Source organism: Anguilla anguilla, chromosome 4 (genome assembly GCF_013347855.1).
Source record: "Anguilla anguilla isolate fAngAng1 chromosome 4, fAngAng1.pri, whole genome shotgun sequence".
NCBI classification, from domain to species: Eukaryota; Metazoa; Chordata; class Actinopteri; order Anguilliformes; family Anguillidae; genus Anguilla; species Anguilla anguilla.
Genome location: NC_049204.1, coordinates 45,494,353 through 45,517,345, shown reverse-complemented (window position 1 = coordinate 45,517,345; position 22,993 = coordinate 45,494,353). Strand labels below are relative to the sequence as shown.

Below are 22,993 nucleotides of genomic sequence, written 5' to 3'. Positions count from 1 at the left end.
GAGGTACTGTCTGCGACAAAACAAAATGGCTGTAAGGGGAACTCACTGGCATCCTGGAAGTCCACATCATTGCCATTGAAGGCGTTCTTGAGGCGGTTGGTCATGATCTTGAGCTGCATGATCTGCTGGCGGATGGTCATGTCTGGCTTGGTGATGTCGATCTCCACCTCAGGGTTATTGATCTGACTGGCCAGGCCATCTCCCATGACCTCAGGAAGGTACCTGAAACACACCAATCGGCCAATCATCCACTGCTCTATGAGCACGCTTATCAGCACCACAAACACACTGACGGACAACTGCCAGTTTTCACTGTTTTCCAGTCAATTTTTTTTTGGTTCAACCGCCCTTCCCATTTAAATTATCACAGCACATTTAGAACGAAAGCCAACATTTTACAGTTTTTAGGAAAGCTGTGTGATATTGATTGGTAAGGCAGCATTTAAATGTTGCTTGTTTCAGTTAAAAGCAACCTACAAGGTAATATCTGGCATTGATTACTTACTCTGTGCTTATAATTTCTCATATTGTATTTACATGCCAAGCATTTCGAAAAATAGATTTTATTTAGACGCGTAATATTTACAAACAGGAATTCTTGCTGAGCAGATTATTTCACCTCATCATTTCACACCATCATTTTTGTAATACCGACCAAACAACCAAAAATACTTGCATGTAAAGGCATTCGCATTTATCAAGTATGAACCTCAATCAGTGTTCCTGCATTAGGTTCTTTCAGTGCCTCAGCACCGGTTCCTAAATCCAGGCAAAACAAAAGAAAGATGGTTGAGCTCTCCCAGCCATGCAATTAAGTAATCAGATTAGGTAATTAACGGCCAATTACGGCTAAATTAAAAGCAGAAACCCTCTTTCCCTCCAGGACGTGAGTGGAACAGCTCTTCTTGCAGAAGACACATGGTACATTACTCCTGGCATAAAGCATTTTCGTTCTGTTTTTATCACATCACTTTGCATATATTTCAAGCCACAGTAACTTGCGTCATCAATAACCGCCATTTAGTTTAATGCCATAAGATGTGGCAAGAACATTACGACTGCAAATAGGCATCCATAAAAAACTAGATCTATTTGAGAAAGAGTTTGTTTGCTAAATGCACACCAAGCAGAAGCCCTTTCAGGAGCTTTGGTCATTTTTGCTTTTTTGGCCTTGACATAATTTTAACTTTTAACCTGATTTTAATTTTGACAAATAAAAACAGCTATTACTTTATGCATCCCCGACGAAGTATGCTGGTATGTGCAAAGGTGCATCAAATGGATAAATGGTGTCTGTGGAAGTTCAGGGCATGCGTTTATTGAATCCAGGCCACTGCTGCATGCCAATCCACTCCCACAGAAGCAGAAATTCATTGCTGCCTGAGGAAGGCCACGCCAGTCGAAACATGATGCTGCATATATAAGCCGAGGACCATTGAGTCACTAATGCCACTGATTTATTGTTCACAGTCTGTCAGTTTGGAGCGCTTACGGTGCATTCAATGGCATGCTGAGTGCCACAGAGTGATAGAGACAACACCGTTACTTCTCCAAATACAAGCTGGTAACCTTCTATGGTTTAAGCCACCAGTTTGATTGCCCTCGGGTGCCGTCATTGTGAAGGCATAGTGCATTCTGCAATGGCCCAGCAAATCCACCTACCTGGCCCTGCCCATTCCATTCCAGCACTTGTCCTCATTGGCCATTCCAGCTGTCACTCTGTCATTGCAGAGCGCGTTCGGCAGCTGGACCCAGTACTGCTGCATCTCCCTCAGCTTGCTTGTCACGTCGGAGACCTGGGAGAGACCAGCCACGCAAGATGTCAATTGCATCGCTGGGTTACTAAACAGCGTTGGGAGAAACCAGCACAGAACAATGCCAGTTACGCTGTTACTCAATGGGCTTTGGGAGAAACCAGCATGAAACAACACCAATTACACTGTTACTCAACGAGCTTCGGGAGAAACTGGCATGGATCAACATCAATTACACTGTTACTCAAAGAGCTTCGGGAGAAACTGGCATGGATCAACATCAATTACACTGTTATTCAAAGGGCTTTGGGAGAAACCAACATGCTGTAACATCAATCACACTTACTCAACGGGCTTAGGGAGAAACCAGAATGGAACAATCGCAATTACGCTGTTACTCAACAGGCTTTTGGAGAAACCAGCACGTTGCAACATCAATTAGGCCACTACTCAATGAGCTTTGGGAGACACCAGAGTGGAATATCAATTATGCTGTTTCTCAATGAGAATTTTGGCAAATCAGTTACATGTGTCATGAAATACACTAATGCATGATGAGGCTTGAAAGAGACCAGCCACACGCAGCAGCAGTAAAACAGTGATACGACTAGATCTGGGGGAGAGCCCAGCCACATGCAACATCAAGCACAAAGTTAGTCTTGGAAGAACTGAGTCAGACAGAGCAATTACAGAATGAGACAGAAGAGATCAGTCACTGTCACGTAACATAATGAGATCGGGGAGAGACTGCCAGCACTTACACAATAAAATCATGCTTATGCTTTTACCATCTCTGCCTGCGGGGCTGAACAAAACGATCTGGCCAGCCACATTCTCCAAAGACACACACCTTCACTATTCAGAACACACTGAATTCGGGAAAGTCCATGTGCGCAAAATGCAGATTGTGCCAAACTTTACTGTCCACAATTGGAACAGAAATAGCAATCATAACCTGTTAAAGTATTAGAAAATTTGGAGTTGGACTTGGCCAAGGACCCTTGAGCAAGCTACTGCGCTAAATCTCCACGTAAACATCCGCTGCGGGAACGGCTTACAGGGCGAGTCAAGATGCCCGGCTCTTAGTCACCCTTCAAAAACACATCTGCAAAACACATAAATAAATAAATAAATAAATAAAAGATCATTTACATGGAAAAAAAAACACCCTCGAAACGTTGCCATGGCGACGCCTGTAGGGACACACTGGGCATCAGTGCCTCTGGTGTGTCATGGCTGAGGAAGCTCTCCTGATGAGATGCGCTCTGCTACAATGCTGCCCATCACACAGCCGCCACCCTGAAAGAGGAGTCTATGGACGGGTGCAGAGAACGCACAGCGATGGTGTGTGTGTATTATCTGTGAGTGAGTGTGTGCGTGTGTGTGTGTGTGTGTGTGCGCGCATGCATATGTGTGTGTGCGCGCGTGTGTGCGTGTGTTTGTGTGCATGCGTTTGTGTATGTGTGCGTGTGTGTTTGTGTGTACGTGCATGCGTGCATTTGTGTCTGTATGCATGCGTGTGGGCGCGTGTGTGTGTGTGTGCGTGTGTGTTTGTGTGCATGCGTTTGTGTGTGTGTGCATGCGTGTGTGTTTGTGTCTGTGTACATGCGTGTGTGTGTGCATGCATGCGTGTGTGTTTCTGTGTGTGTACATGCGTGTGTGTGCGCATGCATACGTGTGTGTGTGTGTGTGAGCGTGTGTGTTGGGAGGGGGTTACTGACCAGTTTCTCCAGCTTGACGCTGGGAGGGAGGGGGGTATTTGACTCCGCGCCCGCGTTCGCCTGCCTCCTCTGCTCCTCGGACCGGGTCTCAGCCAGCCGGGGGGTCCCACATGCCTGGAACACCTGCGGGGTACGAGAGGGGATGGGGCTGCCGTCAGACGGACCGCTGCCAAAACAGCACCCTCACCAACCATCTCCCACCCAATGGATCACTTCAGTAAGGAAACAAGATGTCTGCTGCCTCTGTGGGCCCTTAGAAACATGGAATATACTGCCAACATATTCAAAAAACATATATTTATCAAGTTATTCAAAAACATCACAATATATGGGCAAATATACAGTAATACCTATATTGCAATGGATACATTAAAATATTCTTTAAAAGAACTGCAGTTAAGTATGCATACAGTGGGCTCCAGAATTATTGGCACCCTTGGTAAATATGCACAAAAAATGCTAAAAAAAATGCTAAACTAAAAAATAATAGTTATTGACATAAGCTTATTTTCCAACGTGTAAACTAGTGTGCTTGATTAACGATTCATTGGAATCAACCAAAACCTTAAATTTTTTAAATAAAAAAAATATTTCCCCAAAAAACAGGTTCCACAATTATTGGCACCCCTGGTTTAATACTTTGTGAAAACACCCCTGGCAAAGATGAGTCTTTTGCTATAATTTGTGATAAGGTTAGAGAACACATCTGGACGGATTTTTGACCATTGCTCCATGGAGAACTTTTCAGAATCATTGATATCCTTGGGTTTGCGCTTATGGACGCCGCCCCCCCCTTCAGTTCAGACCACAGGTTGTTGATGGAATTTATGTCTGGATACTGAGATGGCCATTGGAAAACATGGATGTTGATTTCACTTAAGCATTTCTGTTTAGATTTTGATGTATGCTTGGAGTCATTGTCCTGCTGGACAATCTACCTATGACCAAGTCCTAGCTTCTTAGCAGAGACAACCAAATTTTCTGCCAGAATGTCCTGGTACTTTGTTGAATTCATTGTGCCATTGATCTAAAATTGTGCCCCAGGACCACTGTCAGCTTAACATCTCCAAAATATCAATGTCCCACCTCCATTCAATTTTGGTCTCATCTGATCCAGTCACTCTCTTCCAGTCATAATTCCAATGAGGTTTGGCAAGCTCCAGATTCTTGGTTTTGTTTATTGTGCTCAGTAAGGGCTGTATTCATGCCTTCCAAAGAGTTAGTTGGTATGGAGGTGCCATTTTATGTTTTTTTAGACTTGTTGACCGCAAGAAACAAACCAATCTCTGCAATTCTTAAACAGTGATCCTTGGGTTATTAATGGCCTCCCTCACCATCTTCCTCACCATCCGTGGGGACAACATGCACTTGCTATCTCTTCCTGGCAAATTTGAAACCATTCCATATGTGTTACACCTTTTTATTATTGTCCTTACAGTGCTAAGTGGTATGTTTAACCGTTTATGTCTTTTTTTGTACCCATTACCAGACTTGTGATGGTAAATGACCATCGGTCTCTTCTGAATTGACAGTTATTTGGCTTTTCCCATGCTGATGGATCACAAAGGGATTTTGTGTGCTTGTTACCTCATTTTTATTCTCTAGTGAAACTGGAAGTGATGGAACGACACAATATAGTTCCTTTAGACTGAGATGAACTAAATTAAAGGGGAATTACACTTTATAACACTTCTGGGCTCATTTTCACACCTACCCGGAGTTTTGTGTGCATCCCAGACGATTTTTAGGTTGCTTGCTTCAATATTTAGATATTTGTAGATTTTTGATTCCCGTGTGAGCAAACACACGTCCCTACTTCTCATGACTGATATTGTCCTTCTAATGAATTTGTCGCCCTTCATTTTTCGATTAGTTATTTCATTATGTTAATATTTTACGCTGTTTTGTTGCTTTCCTTCACAAATGCTGGCAGTTTAGTGTCGAACTCGAGGATGCATATCATTGCGCGACTTCTGATGTGAGCGTACCAGCAGACAATAACACTAGGTTGGTCGTAGAAGTAGTGTTGTATTACTACTAGCTAGTGAAACCGAAATGTGAGGACAAAGGAGATTTTGTTTTTCATCATGGGATTGTTGTTTCCTATCGATTCGAGCTGGAATACACAGAAGAAGAGCTGGCTAATTTGCAGGCTGATTTGGGGTGCAAAATTTTTTTTTGCACTTGCAGAAATCGTGAAAATATAAAAAACAGCGAGGCACTTCACTTCCCGATAGGGTGACCAGATGTCCCCGTTTTACGGGGACAGCCCCCGTTTTTGGTGGCCTGTCCCCGGAAATGTCCTCGTTTTTAACTGTGCGTTAAAAACAGACCGCAAAGTGAAAAAATATTTTACGTGGCAAGAAAGACCGGGCAGCAGAGCCTACCGGTTGTCTCAATTGCTTGTTTTGGCTAACAGAGGGGGCTGGTCGCTATAGCAGCACTCTTCTTCTTCTACTAACTACTTGCTCACGCTAGTTTTAGAGAAAACTGCTGTGGAAAACTCGGCCAGAAGCTAGCAAGTGTCAAGTGAATCCACAACATCACCACAAACGTCTTTTCAAGACCATAGTTTATTACAGAACAACAGTTACCATGGTCAAAATACATAAAACCGGAATTTTCCCCTTTTTTATTTCATAGGTGATAACATTGGGTATTTTAATGATATATTGACCACCGAACTGGAAATGTCCCCGGTTTTCATTTCAGAAATATGGTCACCTTACTTCCCGAGGCAATCAGTGAGGCAGCGATGAAGACGTAATGTGCACTCTCATGCAGCAGTGCGCAGAGGCTGAGCCTATCTGTCTAGAGCTCACAGTCACCACCAGTAAAATTACACCCCGGAGTCTTGAAGACTTTAGCCCCTTTTCCACTGCAGGGCCGAGCGGCATGTGTCTCGCTGAGAGTAACGTTACCGTAAAATCCTGTTTTGAACACAGAGGTATAGGGCTTGGCGCATCAGCTAAACTACAAGACTGTAACGTTACATCTCTGACACATGAATGAAGTTAGCAAGAGTGACAATCGCAATGATGCCTAGAACTTTTATGACATAGTCTGCCATTATCTGCATGAGCCTTAACGGAATGTTTTGCTTAGCTTCTTCTCGATTTTGCCACGAAACGAAATTGAAGAAGAAGAAAAAAACGTACCGTACTACTATGTGGACTTCCGCTGAAAAAATAGGTCTTTGTTTCTAACGTTTGAAATTTAAAATAAAATAAATAATCAAAAAATGAAGGGGGACGAATTCATTAGAAGGACATTATCAGTCATGAGAAGCAGGGATGTGTGTTTATGAGTCTAACGTGGAGTTTGATGTTGAATGGGCTTCTATTGGATGGGGGGAGAGGTTTGTTCACACGGAATCTAAGAATCAAAAATCGACAAATATCTAAATATTGAAGCAAGCAACCTAAAAACCGTCTGGGATGCACACAAAACTCCGGGTAGGTGTGAAAATGAGCACAGAAGTGTTATGAAGTGCAATTCCCCTTTAAGTTCAATTGTTTCGCAAATTTCATTTTGTTTGATTTTACTTACAATAATTGTTAGGGGTGCTAATAATTATGGCACCTAGGGTTTTCAGAAAAAATTTGATTACTTAAAAAAACATTGAAGCATGAGAGTAAATGTACTGAAATAAAAGTATATAGTTTTCCCATATGCTTGATTATTATCTGTGTCATTTATTATATGCAGCCTTTTTTCTTTTTAATTTTTATTAAGGGTGCCAATAATTCTGGAGCCCAATGTATATGTTCCCAAAAAGGCACATATTTACAATGTATTGCAGCATATTCCATTTCCATTAGGGGGTTCAAGATTAAGCAACACTAACTGTACACATGATGATGTACAGCAAATGATTCCCTATTTATATCTTCATGAACGATGGAGAACCCAGACATGTTTCAGCACCTTGCTTAAACACTTAATACGCACAAGAGTTCACACTGAAATCCAAAAGACTACTTCGTCTTAAATGATTTTGCTAAAAGTGATGGAATCCACATCCTGGCATGTTCTCCTCCCAGACCCCACAGTCCCCAGTGGGGTGTGAGATCCAATGGATCTCTGTTCAAAATAATCATGCTAACAGTAGCTACCTGTGCTATGCTACTGTTCTACAGTAGCTAACTGCCCTGCCCTACAGTAGCTAGTGACAGTGTGCCATGGTCTTGTGCTGCAGTAGCTATCAACATGTTTTGATAGCATTTTCAGTGTCATGGCAATGTTGCTTAACCACCACAAAAGCAAATGAATAAGAACAGTAAAGGCTGGTCTGGGTGTTCCCTGGCCAGAGGGAAACTACAGATCTGGAGCTCATTACAGAAACACCTTCTTGTCAGCTTGCATATGCTAAAAGAATAGATTTTTCTCAAATAGAGAACATGAACAAGATGCAATATTTTACCTCACAGTGTGTGTGTGTGTGTGTGTGTGTGTGTGTGCATGTGTGTGTGTGTGTGTGTGCGTGAGAGGGATGGAGGGGGATAAAGAGAAAAAGAGAGAGAGAAACAGAGAGCAAGAGACAGAGAGAGAGAGATGGTTTCTCTCTTATCTCTGCAAACAAACACACCACCTGAGTTTGCAGGACAACACTGGAAAACACACCACCACTTCCAGCAGATAATAGTGTTTGTTCAGATACATTCTGTGCACGTGTGCATTGGCGTGTATGTGTGTGTCCGTTGGCGTGTATGTGTGTGTCTGTGCATACAAGAGAGTGAGAGATATTCTTGGGGTGCTGGGTCCCTAAAATGTTTCCCCATTAACAGTGTGCATTGCTTCCTATTGCTTCAACTTGCTTTAAGAGGAGCTCCTGAGTCTGTAAACCTTTCCAACTCTGCTCTGCAGTTAAAGAGCTTTTTCTCCCAACTCATTTTCAGCATTTACAACACGGAATCAACCCCGCTCCCTTTCTCCGGTAACACGTACAGCGAGCCGTCAAAGGAGGAAGAAAATTGCAAACCGTGACAGTGAATCTTAGGATGAGAAATGGAAGGGTTCATCGCACTTTATGACTCTTTAGCACTGGGGCCCCTCTGTGTGGAAGAGCTGATAGTGACGTTGGTTGAGAAGACAGGCGATTCTCAGGACTCTCACCTTGCTGTTGAAGACCTCGATGTTCTCCTGCATGGCGAGCATGGCCTCAGAGATGCGCAGGGGGATGGAGTAAATGACCATGTCCACGCTGGAGTCCCCGGTGAAGCGGCTCGTCACCTGCAGCAGGGCGTCTGCGCCCCAAAGGAGAAGGGAGGGAGGGAGGGAGGGAGGGAAGGAGCGTCAGAGGGAGGAGAGAGAGGGAGCACGGGGAGAGCGAGAGAGGGAACGTGGGAGAGAGGAGAGCAGTATGTGATTGAAGACCACAGAAACGCTTAGAACCGCATTGACACCCCATAATAACGGATCCTGGCCACCTGCAGAACTCATTCTGAACAGTGTAATGCAGCTGTCCTCGGTCCTGGTCCGGGAGAGACGCAGGGTCTGCTGGCTTTTGCTGTTATTCAACGCTTCAGTAGCACAGCAATTAATCAGTTAAAGCAGCTCATTATACAGCTAACACAGGTCACCTGGTTCCATGAGTCTGAATCGGTCGCTGATCTCAAGGCGAAAAAAAAAAACAAAAGCCAGCAGACTCTGTGGCCCTCCAAGACTATGCCAGGACTGAGGGTCACTGGCATAACGCGTTAGGAACTTAAACCGGCCAGCACGTGGGACACCTCCCGCTGCGCGGCTCAGCCATCAGCCTCGGGCCCAGAGCTCCACTCACCGACCAGGTTCTGCCACTCGGTGTCCAGGTCGGCCTGGTTGGCCAGACAGCCCTTCATCACGTTCCGGCAGTAGTTGGTGCAGGGCTTGATGGAGGACATCATGCGGCAGTGCGGGCAGTACATCAGCTTCATAATGGCTCGGACACACTCGGGACTGAGGGGCACCTGGGGAGCAGACGATTTAACAGCACTTTATACACCTGGAGGATCCCTGGAGGAGGCTCTCTTAGCCCTTTAGCCCTGAAGGTGTAAGATCACAAATGTGCGATTAGAATGTTTCTAGCTGAACATTCTAATTCTGATCACTATTGGTAATTGAAAGCAATGGAGTTCTAGAACACTGACCTGACATTTTGAAAAACAACATTCCAAAAAACTACTTTTCAAATGGTCAAATACAGTTAGACCACTTGGAGGCCCCCTGGGGTGGCTTTCGTAACCCTTTAAATAAGTTATAGACCTGCCAACCCGCACCAGACTTCAACATTTCTCATACGGGACCCCCAGATGATTACATTCGCTAAATTCATTAAGGAAAATCAGCATGTGAGAATTATTAGCAAGATGGATGAAATCATTAAAGAAACTATTACAACTCACTCGAATTAAGGACAGACATTAAAGGATAATTTAGGCTGAAACTGATGGTGCAAGTTAAATCTGCAGCCTGGTGAGCCGCAACTGACACCGGAGGATTGGACCGCGTTTCAGATTCCGTAAATTAACGAAGCCCCTGGCCACTGAGCCATTTGTAACGCTTATAATCTGTCCTGGGCCTGAGTTCACCTGGTTTAAATGAATCCCCAGATCATGAAGTTCAAAGTATCAAAGTATCAGCTTCAAAGTGTCCAGGGCTGTTTTCTGAAGTACAAAAAAAAAACATCCACACCTCTCCCATAATGTGATTTCACAGCTTCGAAAAATGAAACCCAGTTTGTCAGGCAAGCCTACAATTCCTGTTTCCCAGAATGCCTTGGGTGAGGTCATCGCATTTACTGATGGCGAAATGGGTGTAAACTAGGTTAATACCAATAAGCTTATATCCCTGATGGTTTCTGTCATATCCACAGTTGTATAAACTGGTTGACTTCTGACCGAATTTCCCTGGATTTTCTTCATCCTAATCAAGTCAAATATCTATGACAAAGGATTGTGCTTCCTTCTCTTCCAATGCTTCTTGCTTTACCAGCTAATTTTAACAGATTGTTTTTTATTAATTCTTTTATAAAATTCAACTGATCTTCAGTTTACCATGCATTTCTGTGCTTATACTATTACAAGAAAAATCACATTCCATTTTATATGTGCTTATATGAATCCTGACCTGTTTCAGAAAAATGCCTGGAGCTTTTGTTGCCTGGTAGAGGGCAGTTTAAGGTATATTTAAACTAATAAGGGGTGAGCTCACAATACCTATGTCTCTGTCAAAGAGAAAAAAGAAAAAATACAGCATCATGAATAAAATGGATTAAATCATTGAAACTATTGCTATTTAAAAATTAAGTATCAACAGTAAATTATAGCCTAATTCAGGCTGAAACTGAGAACAACGATTGAGAAACAATCATAACAACTGTAGCATCATGTCCCAATTACCACTGAAAAACTTCAGAGACACATGTGCACTCACACACACACACATACACAGAGACACACACGCACTCATACACACCCACACACACACACACACACATACAGAGAAACACACATGCACTCATACACACACACACACAGACACATACGCACATACACAGAGACACACACACAGACACACACGCACTCATACACACACACACATACATACATACACTGAGACTCACACACACACACACATACAAAGAGACACACACGCACTCATACAAACACATACACACACACACACACACACAGACACACACACACACATACACGGAGACACACACGCGCTCATACGCACACCCACACACACGTACACTGAGACTCACACACACACATACAGAGAGACACACATTCACTCCTACACAAACACACACACACACATACAGAGACACACACGCACTCACACACACACACACACACTCACACACACACACAGAGACACACACACTCATACACACACACGCACACACACGCACACGCACACGCACACGCACATGCACACACACACACACACACACACAGACTCACACACACACAAGCCACTCCCAGGGCAGAGAGTCACCCTCGCAGCCCTTTTCGATTCCTAAAAGCACCACGGCTCTCTCTGCTCACTGAGAAACCTGCAGGTTGACTCATCAGCTCCCCCTCTCTCTACATCTGGACGCCAATTAACACTGCGCCTCAATCATTAACCAACAAACACGTCCCTGTTCACCAGGCAATTTGAGGGCAAGCACTGTGAAATTGCACACTTTGGGAGACAAACCGATAGATATTCACACACACCTCATGCTTGAGAAGAAATGCAGGCTACAAATTTTTACCCGTGTTAACAAAATGTCATTCGGGTTTTTGTATTTCTTTTATCTGTAACAAGTCGGCAGTACAAAGGGGAACAGAATATACATTTGAGAAAAAAATTAAAGAATAGAAACTAAAATAGGAAACTACGCCACCACACTTTACTGTGGTAAACAATTCAACAAGAAACATCTTGACTTGAGACACAGATCTGTTTAACAGCTTGGAGTAAACAACGATATTTAAATTTATTTCTTTATTTTGAAAGATTTGAGCACTCCTTTTAGGCTTTAACACTGAAAATTGGAACTGCCTATTTCAAAGTGCCGAGTCTGTTTTTTTGACATGTTGACAGTAATCCCTAAAAAGCTCCCTAAGAAGAACTTAATTAGAATGTCAAACGTGTCTAAACAAAAATATTTTTGTATGTCTACAGTGAAAGTATTACTGCTCAAACTGAAGACAATGAACATGTATTGAAGAGACAACATAGATCGATTCTTATGCATAGTAAGTCCCAGAGGTTCTGTGACCATTAATATGGTCCCTGAATAGGGGAACGAAAGACTTTTGCAGACTTTAGAGCATGCTCCCCCATGTGAGAAAACAGTATGTTGAAGTATACAGAAAGATTTTACAGATGCAAAAGCAATAGTTTAAATGTATTTTTAGTTAGGCAGCAAGCCAGTGTACTGAGTTTAGAGATTTGCTGCAGTCGAAGGGGGTAATTGACCCCGGGTCTCTCAGTCCTGTAAACAGTTTCAACCAAAAAACAATGGCACTACCCACTAGGCTACAAGGGAAGAAGACATCACCAATGCAGAGTTGTACTCTTTTAAACATGCGCACTGGTATATGATCATTTTGTGTTTGCATCCGACGTTTTAATTAGTCGATGTAAGTAAATTGACCAATGGGGAGACATATTCTGTGTGAGCATGTGTGGCAGGAAAAAGAAGAAGAAGAAGAAAAAGGAGAGTGGCCACGTGAGCTGATCTCACTTGCTCAGATCAGCTCGTGTGGTCATACAGATCCGTGCCCCACACTGCCAACTGTCCCGAGCTGAAACTGGTGAGGAGGTGAGGTGGCGAGGAGCTGAGGTGGTGAGGTTGCGAGGAGGTGAGGTGGCAAGGAGCTGAGGAGGCGAGGAGGTGAAGTGGTGAAGAGGTGAGGAGGTGAGGTTGCAAGAAGGTGAGGTGGTGAGGAGCTGAGGAGGCGAGGAGGTGAGGTGGTGAGGTGGCGAGGAAGTGAAGTGGTGAGGAAGTGAAGTGGTGAGGAGGTGAGGAGGCGAGGAGGTGAGGTGGTGAGGAGCTGAGGAGGTGAGGTGGTGCGCACGCCACTCTCACACCACTCTTGTCATGTCTGCTCCAGCCCTCTCATTTCCTCCCGACTGGAGCCAGGAAAGTGCCGCCATAAGCCAATGAGAACGGGCCTAATGCAATTAAACAGCCCTTCTAATGCCACGATTGCTCCTGATTGGTTCTGACAGTCTGGTGAAAGCCTGCTGCCCTGGCACACCGCAGGGGACGGATAAATATTAATGCTGCTGCTGCTGCATTAGTCAGCTTTGGTATGTGACATCACAGGGCAAAATTACACACATTAACCAGTATTCTCTTCCCTTCTTAACTCTCTATCACAGGGCTGCCCAACCCTGTTCCTGGAGATCTATAATCCTGTAGGTTTTCACTTCAACCCCTAACAAAGCACACCTCATTCAACAGCTACCGATCTCGTTTAGTAGAATCGGTTCTGACAAATTAGGGAACGCGAGTGAGCAAAGCGCATGGCCGACAGAAACCCCCCCGGCGCTCGTTAGCGCCTTGGGAACGGCGCAGCGTGAAAGCGGCTCCCGCAGACGTTTCTCCCTCTAAACAAACATTTAGCCTTTTTCTGCACCCCCCCCCCCAACCCCCAACCCCCCCGGCAGAACCCATTTGCGCCTCTCCGTTAGATCACAATTTAGCACGGAAAGTGTGAGTTTCCCTGAGCTTTCTGCGCTGACTGGCACCATTTTTAAGAACAGCGATATTGCACATGGCCTCGTTTTTTTTTTTTTGGGTTTTTTTTTTTGCTTCAAACTTTAATTGGAGGCCTGGGAAAGAAATGTTGTGGTACGGATACAGGACACAGGAGATTGGTGTGGGCAGGGCCGTGTGTGTGTGAGCGTGTCTGTGTGAGAGTGCGTGTGTGCGTGTGTCTGTGTGAGAGTGCGTGTGCGCGTGTGTGTCTGTGTGAGAGTGCGTGTGCGCGTGTGTCTGCGTGAGAGTGCGTGTGCGCGTGTGTGTCTGTGTGAGAGTGCGTGTGCGCGTGTGTCTGTGTGAGAGTGTGTGTGTGTGTGTGTCTGTGTGAGAGTGCGTGTGTGAGTGTGTATATGGGGGGGTCCTCCCTTTAATACAGCCGTCTCAGTCACATGGCTGCCCACACTTTAATGAGCCCAGCTGAGGCTGTAATCCAGGGCCAATCGAGAGGCCCAAAAATCTACATAAGCGGCTCCCCATTTGCACAGTGGACAGTTGCAGGAGCAGCCAAGGTTAACAGCCTCCCTGTAAGGCTGGCGACTGTGCCGTCTCACCCGCACAACCATCTTCTGCCACCAGGGGGCCCAGTTCTCCACCAACGCCCGCCCGCAATCTTGATTTTTGTTCGCTTTATTCAAAAAAATTTGTTTGTATGTTTCACCTTTAACCTTCCTGCATCCCCCCGCCCACCCCCCACCCCCCACATAACAGACTGCATCCTGTTTAGTTTAGCAGCTTAAGATGCTTAAGCGCACAGAGCGAGTTTAAAGGAAAAGCAGCGTTTAAAAGAAGATTCCCCAGGCAGCGAGAGCCGGTTCCGAGACGGCGCGTGCCCTGACTGCAGACCAACGGCGCACAGCGAGCGCGCTCAGTCGTCCGCTAATTAACAGGCTGTGAACACCGCCTGGCGGCCCCGCCCCGCCGAGCGATCGAGCGCAGGTGGACTTACACAAAGGACGGAAAAATTCTGATTGTTCCCTCCGCCGAGGCAAAATAAGTGATATCAGGCGAGGAGACGGGAACGATACTTTCTACAGATAGCTTAAAAAAGGTTTCACATTGCAAAGGGGGGGGGGGGGGGGGGGGGGGGGGGGGGGGGGGGGGGGGGGGGGGGGGCGGGGCAGGGGGATTCCATGCTGGGTAACCATGGCGCATAACTCAGCCTGTTTAAAGCAAAGCTGCAATTTAAATTCTGCGCCTCCTGCTCCCCTGCTGTGCCAATCAGAAACGGAAACAGGTTGTTAAGGGCACGTGGAGGTATGCGTCGAGGATCTGAAGAGGGGAAGGGGGGATGGGGTGAAAGAATCTCGCAGAGCAGGTAGAAGTGAAGGGAGAGAGAGAGACAGATTTGGAATTTGGTACAGGAGCAGATGGATTTAGTACCACCTTCCTCATAAATGAATCTACGTCGCCCCCCTGCTGGTCCATGTCAAAGTTGCAGGGGCGCAGCCCTGGTGTTGCAGCATCCTGTGGACTGTGTGCCCTTTAATTTAATACGCCCAGCTGCTTCAGCCATTCTCAAGCTCATTCATCACATCAGGTGTACTACTGTACAAAATTTCTACTCTGGACCCCAAATAAAAATAGGGTATAATCATATTATATTTATATGCTCAGAAATTAAAGCTAGTTTAAATAGAATAATAACACTAGGGGAGTTGCGACTTCAATCGGTGGCAGAAATATCTGTTATCTGTAAGCATCAGTACCACACAAGAGACTCTCATGTACAGGTCCTCTCAGGTTAAGACATGTACACACACACACACGCAGACACACCAGTACACACATATGCACCCACGCAACACAACATACTTTTAGCTGTTAAGGAAGGCACTCAGTTAGGCAGAGGCTTCCTCAGTTAGTCGCGTCACACACAACCAAAGTCTTCACAGGTGTGCAGCTCCACAGGTGCCAGAGGGGCCGTCGGACCTTCACCTCAGACCCAGCAGTAAAAGCACAGCCCCCCCCCCCCCCCCCCCCCCCCCGGCAATCACTCTAAGAAATTAATCAAGTAGCACGTTAATCTGACCTTTACGGCCACGCGCACAAACATGGGGGAAGGGAATCTGGGTATAAATGGGAGATTAATTGCGTCGCTCTGCTCCACCCTCGGTAGCTGCACGCCACCCCCCCCCCCCCCAAACATGCTCGATGGCGCTCCCCTTGTCCCAGCCCCCCCCCCCGTACGAAAGCAGCCTCTCCACAGGGAGCTGGGGACCCCCCTCTCCTCAGCACGGTGGAGGAAGGGACGGCAGGTGACCTTGAGGCAAAGTCATTTTCGCGCACAGGCAGTCCCTTCCACGCGTCCCCTCCTGCCTTCCTTCCCCAGCATCGCTCAGCAGTGAGGTTTCCTAACATTTCCTTAGTTACCATCTGCAGTTAGCAAGGATGTCTGCCACTGCACTCTAGAACTGCAGATTGTGGGTCAATATCCTAAATTGGGAGCTTGAAGTGCGCTTACAATTAATTGCTAATTCCTACAGTATATGCGGTATATACTTAGAGAATTGTGCTGCATATGTAAGATGACTTTAAAGATACCTTACAGGTCCCTAGCCAATAGGGTTCAGTAGATACAGTGCATATGTTAGCATAGCATGACACAAAAAACTGCTGCATTTAGGCTGAATGTCAGTGCCAATGTCACGTCTGTTAAACAAATCAGCTGAGTATCTTTAAGGCTTAACAGGCTAAACACAAGATCAGTTCCATGAGAAACAGCAGCAGCAGGCGCTAACAGGTCCCAGTGACACTGGTAAAAAAGCTCTACTAATTGCCAACATATTTCCATGCCTCCTCCCTGACTAACGAGTCCCACCCTTCAAAGCCAAAAATCATGAAATATGCAGAGGCCAGGAGGAAATTAAGACAGCTGCCTGCGTCATTGCTCTAAAGATGGAGAGAAAGCGGGGGAGAGAAAGAGAAAGATGGAGAGAAAGCGGGGGAGAGAAAGAGAAAGATGGAGAGAAAGCGGGGGAGAGAAAGAGAAAGATGGAGAGAAAGCGGGGGAGAGAAAGAGAAAGATGGAGAGAATGGAGAGATTTATGGTAATTGCGCAGGTGCCGCTAGGCCGTTTCGAAATGGGGCGTCCCGCAGAAATGCCAGCGCAATGTACCTCTCCAATATGTTGCCCTTTTCTCTGTGGCGGCAGTGTCAATGGAGACCTATGGTGTTTCCTTAACTGACTCATTCCAAGGTTCCCAGGGTGGTAATCAGGGGAAGGATTTTGAGGGCGAGCGAGGTGAGGTGAGGTGAGGTTGGGCCAGAGCATTGCTCCTTACGAGACAACACTGCACACACGTGCACAGGCACGCCCCCCGTTCTTGTACCCAAATAATTTGAACAAGCTACTTCATTGTACTCGGCTATGTCTGCCAACATAATAATTTGGCACCAATATAAAGGCTATAAATCAAATTGAGCCAGACAGGTTTAGCACCGTTATAAAAGATGAAGGCTTATTTATGGATATCACACGCAGACGAGCCAGTAAAAATCCAATCCCGCTGTATCACTCGACAAGATGTCGTCTCCATGCTTGACTTCTTGTTTCTGTCACTCACAGTCACTGAAGCACAACACAGTAATGCTAAAAATACATCTGATTGGAAATATTGCCAAATATTACCACAGCAGAATAAATTTGGTTGATATTGTTCTGTGAACAATATATATATATATTTGATTCTGGGGAAATGGTGAGAACATGGACTTAAGAAACATGAAAAGGGTTTTTAAAAAGAACAGTCCTTCAATGTGCAGGAGCAGTTTATATCTACCTTACAAAAGCAAACTGTTTTTACAGCTTAAAAAAACAGCAACAAATGCAGGATTGCCTTAAATTTGTAACATTACAGACAGTTAAGTAAATACACTTGAGTTTTCGGACTGAATCTGGCTATCGGCCAGAAATGGACAGAGTTGAGGGTCAATTCCATTTTAATTCAGTGACTACAGAGCAACATTTTTTATCCTCACATGGCATTTTTCAGGGAGTGAATAATAATCTCTTAGCTGAATTGACCCCAGCCTTAGCCTCCTCTATCTGACAGCTTTGTGTAGCTGGGTCTGGCTGCCTGGCCAAGGAGAGATGACCCAGCCAGCATTAAACAGGACATCCATAACTTCATTCAGTTAGACGGTGGTTCTTTTGTTTTGCGGTTAAGGAAACCAGCGCAGCAGCATTTTTCTGTTCTGTTGAAATAGGAACAATAAGAACATAAGAACACATAGCCGAACAGAACGGGCCGTAAGACCCTCCTGCGGCTCGGCTATAACCCGCGGAAACAAGCCGGCAGCGCCTGGCCGTACCTGGGAGACCTTGCGCACGACCTCGCCGGCCACCGTCAGGCCCTGAACGAAGGAGCGGGCGGCGATGAGGGCGCGGGTGGCCTTCAGCTTCAGGTCACGTGGCACGTCGCCGAAGGGCCGCAGCGTCTCCGTCTGCTTGGCCACGCACTCCAGGTACTCGTCGCCGATGGCGTACTGTGGGTTGTAGGCCTTGAAGAGCCGCTCCAGCAGCCGCGCCCAGAAGTCATTGAGCGCCTCCTCCAGGTTGACACTGGCACCGCGGTGGTAGCGCCGCAGCTCGTCGTACAGGTCCTGGAAGACGTGGGCGTTCTGCGAGTACAGCGCCCTGTAGATGGTGAGGAAGGACTCCTGCAGGGAACGCTCTGATCCGTTCAGCAGCTCCAGGAAATAGCCTGTGGGAAAAAACAAAACAAAACAAACAAAAAAATGAACTCCATGCACAGCTCCCCAGTCGCTTTAATCAGCCTCCAGCTGCTTTTTAAAAATATTGCTTCTCCATATTATGCGCAGGCACTGCAGATAAACCCAATATTGCTCTTTCTAGTTTTTTTATTTATTTTATTTTAAATCATTACTTACCAAAGATGTAGTAAGAGATGCTGACATTTTATTGGGGGTTAAAAATCGACATGAAAATACCAGAAGACTTTCAAAACAGGCAGAGTAAAAAGGCAGCCTGCTTTAATATAAGCCAACAGCCATCTCGTTTTAAATGGACTGAATTTATATAGCGCTTTTATCCAAAGCGCTTTACAATTGATGCCTCTCATTCACCAGAGCAGTTAGGGGTTAGGTGTCTTGCTCAGGGACACTTCGACACGCCCAGGGCGGGGACCGAACTGGCAACCCTCCGACTACCAGACAACCGCTCTTACCTCCTGAGCTATGTCGCCCCATCCCCATTTTACTGAGGACATACAAATAAAACAAAAATTCTTGCCACAGCTTGAACGGTGCATACACACACACCTACACATGCATATACACGCGCACACGCACGCACACACACACACGCATTAAAACAGATTTTGTTCTGTTTTACAGGTGCACAGGGGCTGACTCTCCACTGTGGCCACACCTCTTATTACATCATAATCACAGCGATATAAATGCTGCATACAGTCAGTCTCGTCAACACATTAAATCGGAAACTTGGCAACTCTGCTTAAACACATTATGCTAGACAAATAAATAAAAGTTCTATGGATATATTTACCATTAACCTGGTACATTGTTACCATTGTCCGGAAACTGTTATCAGCAGAGTGAGGTTAGTGAAAGAATAAATGACTGCATTTATATAGCACTTTTCTGAATGCTCAAAATGCTTTACAGTGATGAGTGGGAACTCACCTCACCCTCCACCACATGGCAGCCATTTTGCACCAGAACGTTCACCACACATTAGCTAAGGTGGAGAGTGAAATAACTTCTTTTTTTTGCCAAATAAATCAGGGGAAGATTAGGTGGCAGTGATACACTATATGACGAAAAGTATACAGATGTCCGCTGGTCTGGGACTGTTTCTCTTGGTTTTGGCTAGGCCCCTTAGTTCCAGTGACATGCAAGTCTTAAAGGGGAATTGCACTTTATAACACTTCTGCTTCTCATGACTGATATTGTCCTTCTAATGAATGAGTCGCCCTTCATTTTTCGATTAGTTATTTCATTTTAATTGTCTAACACTAGAAACAAAGACTTATTTCTTTTTTAGCGCAAGTCCACAGTAGTACTGTGTCCGGTTTTATCTTCTTCTTCTTCGATTTCGTTTCGCGACAAAATCAAGAAGAAGCGAAGCAAAACATTCTGTCAACTTAGCGCTGAAATCGAACAAACTAACATCTGCTAGCTTTTGTTTGATGCGATATCGGTGTAATAATGAGGTGCATTGTACCTGGTTGTACTTGACTTGAAAGCACATTTTCATAGTTTTCCACGCGATGCTACTTTGTGCCAGACATGGCTGGATGTAATCAGACACCCCAACATAACAGCCGAAGAAGTTCGCAAACCAGGACTAAGGGTATGCAGCGACTACTTTGAAGGCACCGACTACCAAGACGACCGTCTGAAGCCTGGAGAGCTGTACCCACCATTTTCCCATCATTGGTCGAACCGCTCGAGGTAGGTACTATGCGGGTTGGCTAACGCTATCGCATCTGTCCATGATACATAGGATGTCTACCACCAGTTGCCGTTTGTCCTGGGAATAGCCTGTGGTTCCTCAATCTCAACCCGCTCTCGCACAATCAGCCAGCAAATTAGTCAGCTCTTCTTCTGTGTATTCCGACTCGAATCGATAGGACACAACAATCCCATGATCAAAAACAAAATCTCCTTTGTCCTCAGACATTTTCGGTTTCGCTAGCTAGTAGTCATACAACACTATTTCTATGACCAACCTAATGTTATTGTCTGCAGGTACGCCCACATCAGAGGTCGCGCAATGATATGCATCCTCAAGTTCGACACTAAACTGCCTGGGTCTACTTCCTGCATTTGTAAAGGAAAACAACAAAACAGCGTAAAATATTAACATAATGAAATAACTAATCGAAAAATGAAGGGCGACACATTCATTAGAAGGACAATATCAGTCATGAGAAGCAGAAGTGTTATAAAGTGCAATTCCACTTTAATGCAATGACATTGTAGATGATTCTGTGCTTCCAACTTTGTGGCAACAGTTTGGAGAAGGCCCTTTCCTGTTTCAGCATGGCAATACCCCAGGGCACACAGGGTACACATAGAAATGGTTTTGTCGAGATCGGCGTGTAAGAATTTCACTGGCCTCACAGAGACTTGACCGCAACCCCATCCAACACCTTTGGGATCCGTTGGAAAGACAAAGCCTTCCCAGAAGAGGGGAGGTTGTTATAGCAGCACAGGGTCAAACAACTCCATATTAATGGCCATAATTCTGGATGAGATGTTGGATGTCAGGTGTCCACATACTTTTGACTATGTAGGGTACATCACAACTGGTTAACTCGGGTATCATGGAACTTGCCTAAGTTTACCACTGGTATCAACAACTTTGTCGGCCTTTCAAATACAACTTCCTGGGAGTAACCTCGAAAATTTCCAAATTTATGAGTTGACAACAATCAGCCGGATTCACCAAAAGACTCCATCACATTCTGTGGTAACCATGGCCAGCAGAACCAATGGGAGGACCAGGGGATCTGGGTCTTATCCACTCCTAGACTGGAAGCCTTGGCTCTTTGTACGCCATCAGATTCCAAATGCAGCTAGATTATGCCTGTCCAGTGGAAAATATGCCTTGTATAACAAGAGCTAATATTATATGATGTCCGTCTCCTCTTTTGTTCACACTAAGTGTCCAGAGTCATGACTGTGATTATAGTCTGAGTATCACCATTAGTACACACAGTCAACAGAAGTGATAATTACCATTTCAGTCAGACGCACATATGGCATAAGCGGACATTGATTAAGGCTACTGGCTGGAGATGACATAGAAACCACATATTTAAAAAAAAATACTGAATCTATCCAGGCAATCTGTGCATTCACAGTGCTACAAGAAACAAGTTCCCATTGCGTTTGCGGCCTTGATGTCTGTCTGTATCAGCAGTCACGTCTGGCCAGAACTCACCACTTGTTTTGCTTATTGCACTATTCTCTGTATCAGCAGTCATGTCTGACCATAAAATGACCACTGTCTCACTTTTAAACCATCTCTTTTCAGTCACCTTTAATGCTGTGGCAAAGAACAAGGACATAGGAGACGCCTTGTCAGAAAACAAAACAGATGACCAGTTGCGAGAAGCAGGCATCGTGTATTTTAAAAAGTGATGATTCATCTGCAGTGATACCACTTCTCTCTCATCCACGGTGGTTTTGCAGTGAAAAGATCTCCCTCTGAGCCACAGCTTAAAACACAGCTGTGCATTTTTTCCCAATGAGCGCATTTAGCTTTTTTTGGTCGTTTCAAGAAGCAATAAGCAAATGGAAAAGAAGAAAAAAACTCTTAGAAAACACATCACAAGTTTTAAATAAAAAAGAAGGAAGGACACCGCAATGACACACATGTAGCCATGCACTCCCAGACCACAATGATGGACACGCACAAACATGACCACACACCCACACACTAGAGTCACATGCACACACACACACATGCATGCACGCACGCACAGCAGTGGCTTTTGGTTTAAATGCCAGCATGCAAAAAAAAAGACTAAATAAATTAGCCACGTCATGTAGAGTAACAAGATCCAGCAATCTGACGACTAATTGCTTTTCACCCCATTCTCTCACAAACAAATGAGTGAGTGACATTCATGCCGTGGGACCAGTTGACAGAGGTCACTTTCCTCCCCTCCCTCTCCATCTCTCACGCTTTCCTCCCAGGCTACAGGCAATACATGTTCAGCAAGTTGCCAGACACAGCAATATACGTCTGACATGAACAACACTGCATCGGCTCCGTCTGAAAGTTATGGCCTCTCACAAGCTTGTGAGCCCACTTCCAAAATGGCCTACGCACCGCTGAGAGTTGATCCCTTTCCGACGTTTGGCACGGAAAACCCCAGAAACTGCCACAGGGCGAAGTGTCAGTCAAAGTTTCGTTTTTTTATCCTCATAATAGGAGAATAAATCACATCTACCTTTTCACTGCATACCATACAGCCTCAGCAAGTATTAGCATCTCCGTTTCCCTGTACATCTTAATCTCACTGACTACTGTGGAGGTCTGGCATTTTGGCTGAGGACTGGACCTGAAACCAGAATATTTGTTTAGTCCCTGTGATCAGGCATAGATTCTCTAACCTTCAGCAATGAACTTTTTTTGTTGTTGCCATTTTTGTCCCATTTTCTCCCCAATTTAGTCGTTATACCAATTCCCCATGTGAATCACGGTCCTGGTCGATGCGCTATCATCTGTTGGTCTGGGGAGGGTGTAGACTACCACATGCCTCCTCCGATACATGTGG

The 22,993-nt window shown here is 45.2% G+C and overlaps 1 protein-coding gene across 1 annotated transcript in view; it reads right to left on the bottom strand.

Moving 5' to 3' along the window:
- LOC118226112 (glypican-1-like) overlaps positions 1–22,993 on the bottom strand; it is a 102,641-nt gene that overhangs the window by 6,241 nt on the left and 73,407 nt on the right. Inside the window, exons 3-8 of the mRNA XM_035415435.1 lie at positions 18,033–18,424; positions 9,258–9,423; positions 8,591–8,721; positions 3,476–3,598; positions 1,663–1,796; positions 47–222 (exon numbers count right to left, since the gene is read on the bottom strand). Coding sequence (XP_035271326.1) covers positions 47–222; positions 1,663–1,796; positions 3,476–3,598; positions 8,591–8,721; positions 9,258–9,423; positions 18,033–18,424 — 1,122 coding nt within the window. The remainder of the gene's footprint in view (positions 1–46; positions 223–1,662; positions 1,797–3,475; positions 3,599–8,590; positions 8,722–9,257; positions 9,424–18,032; positions 18,425–22,993) is intronic.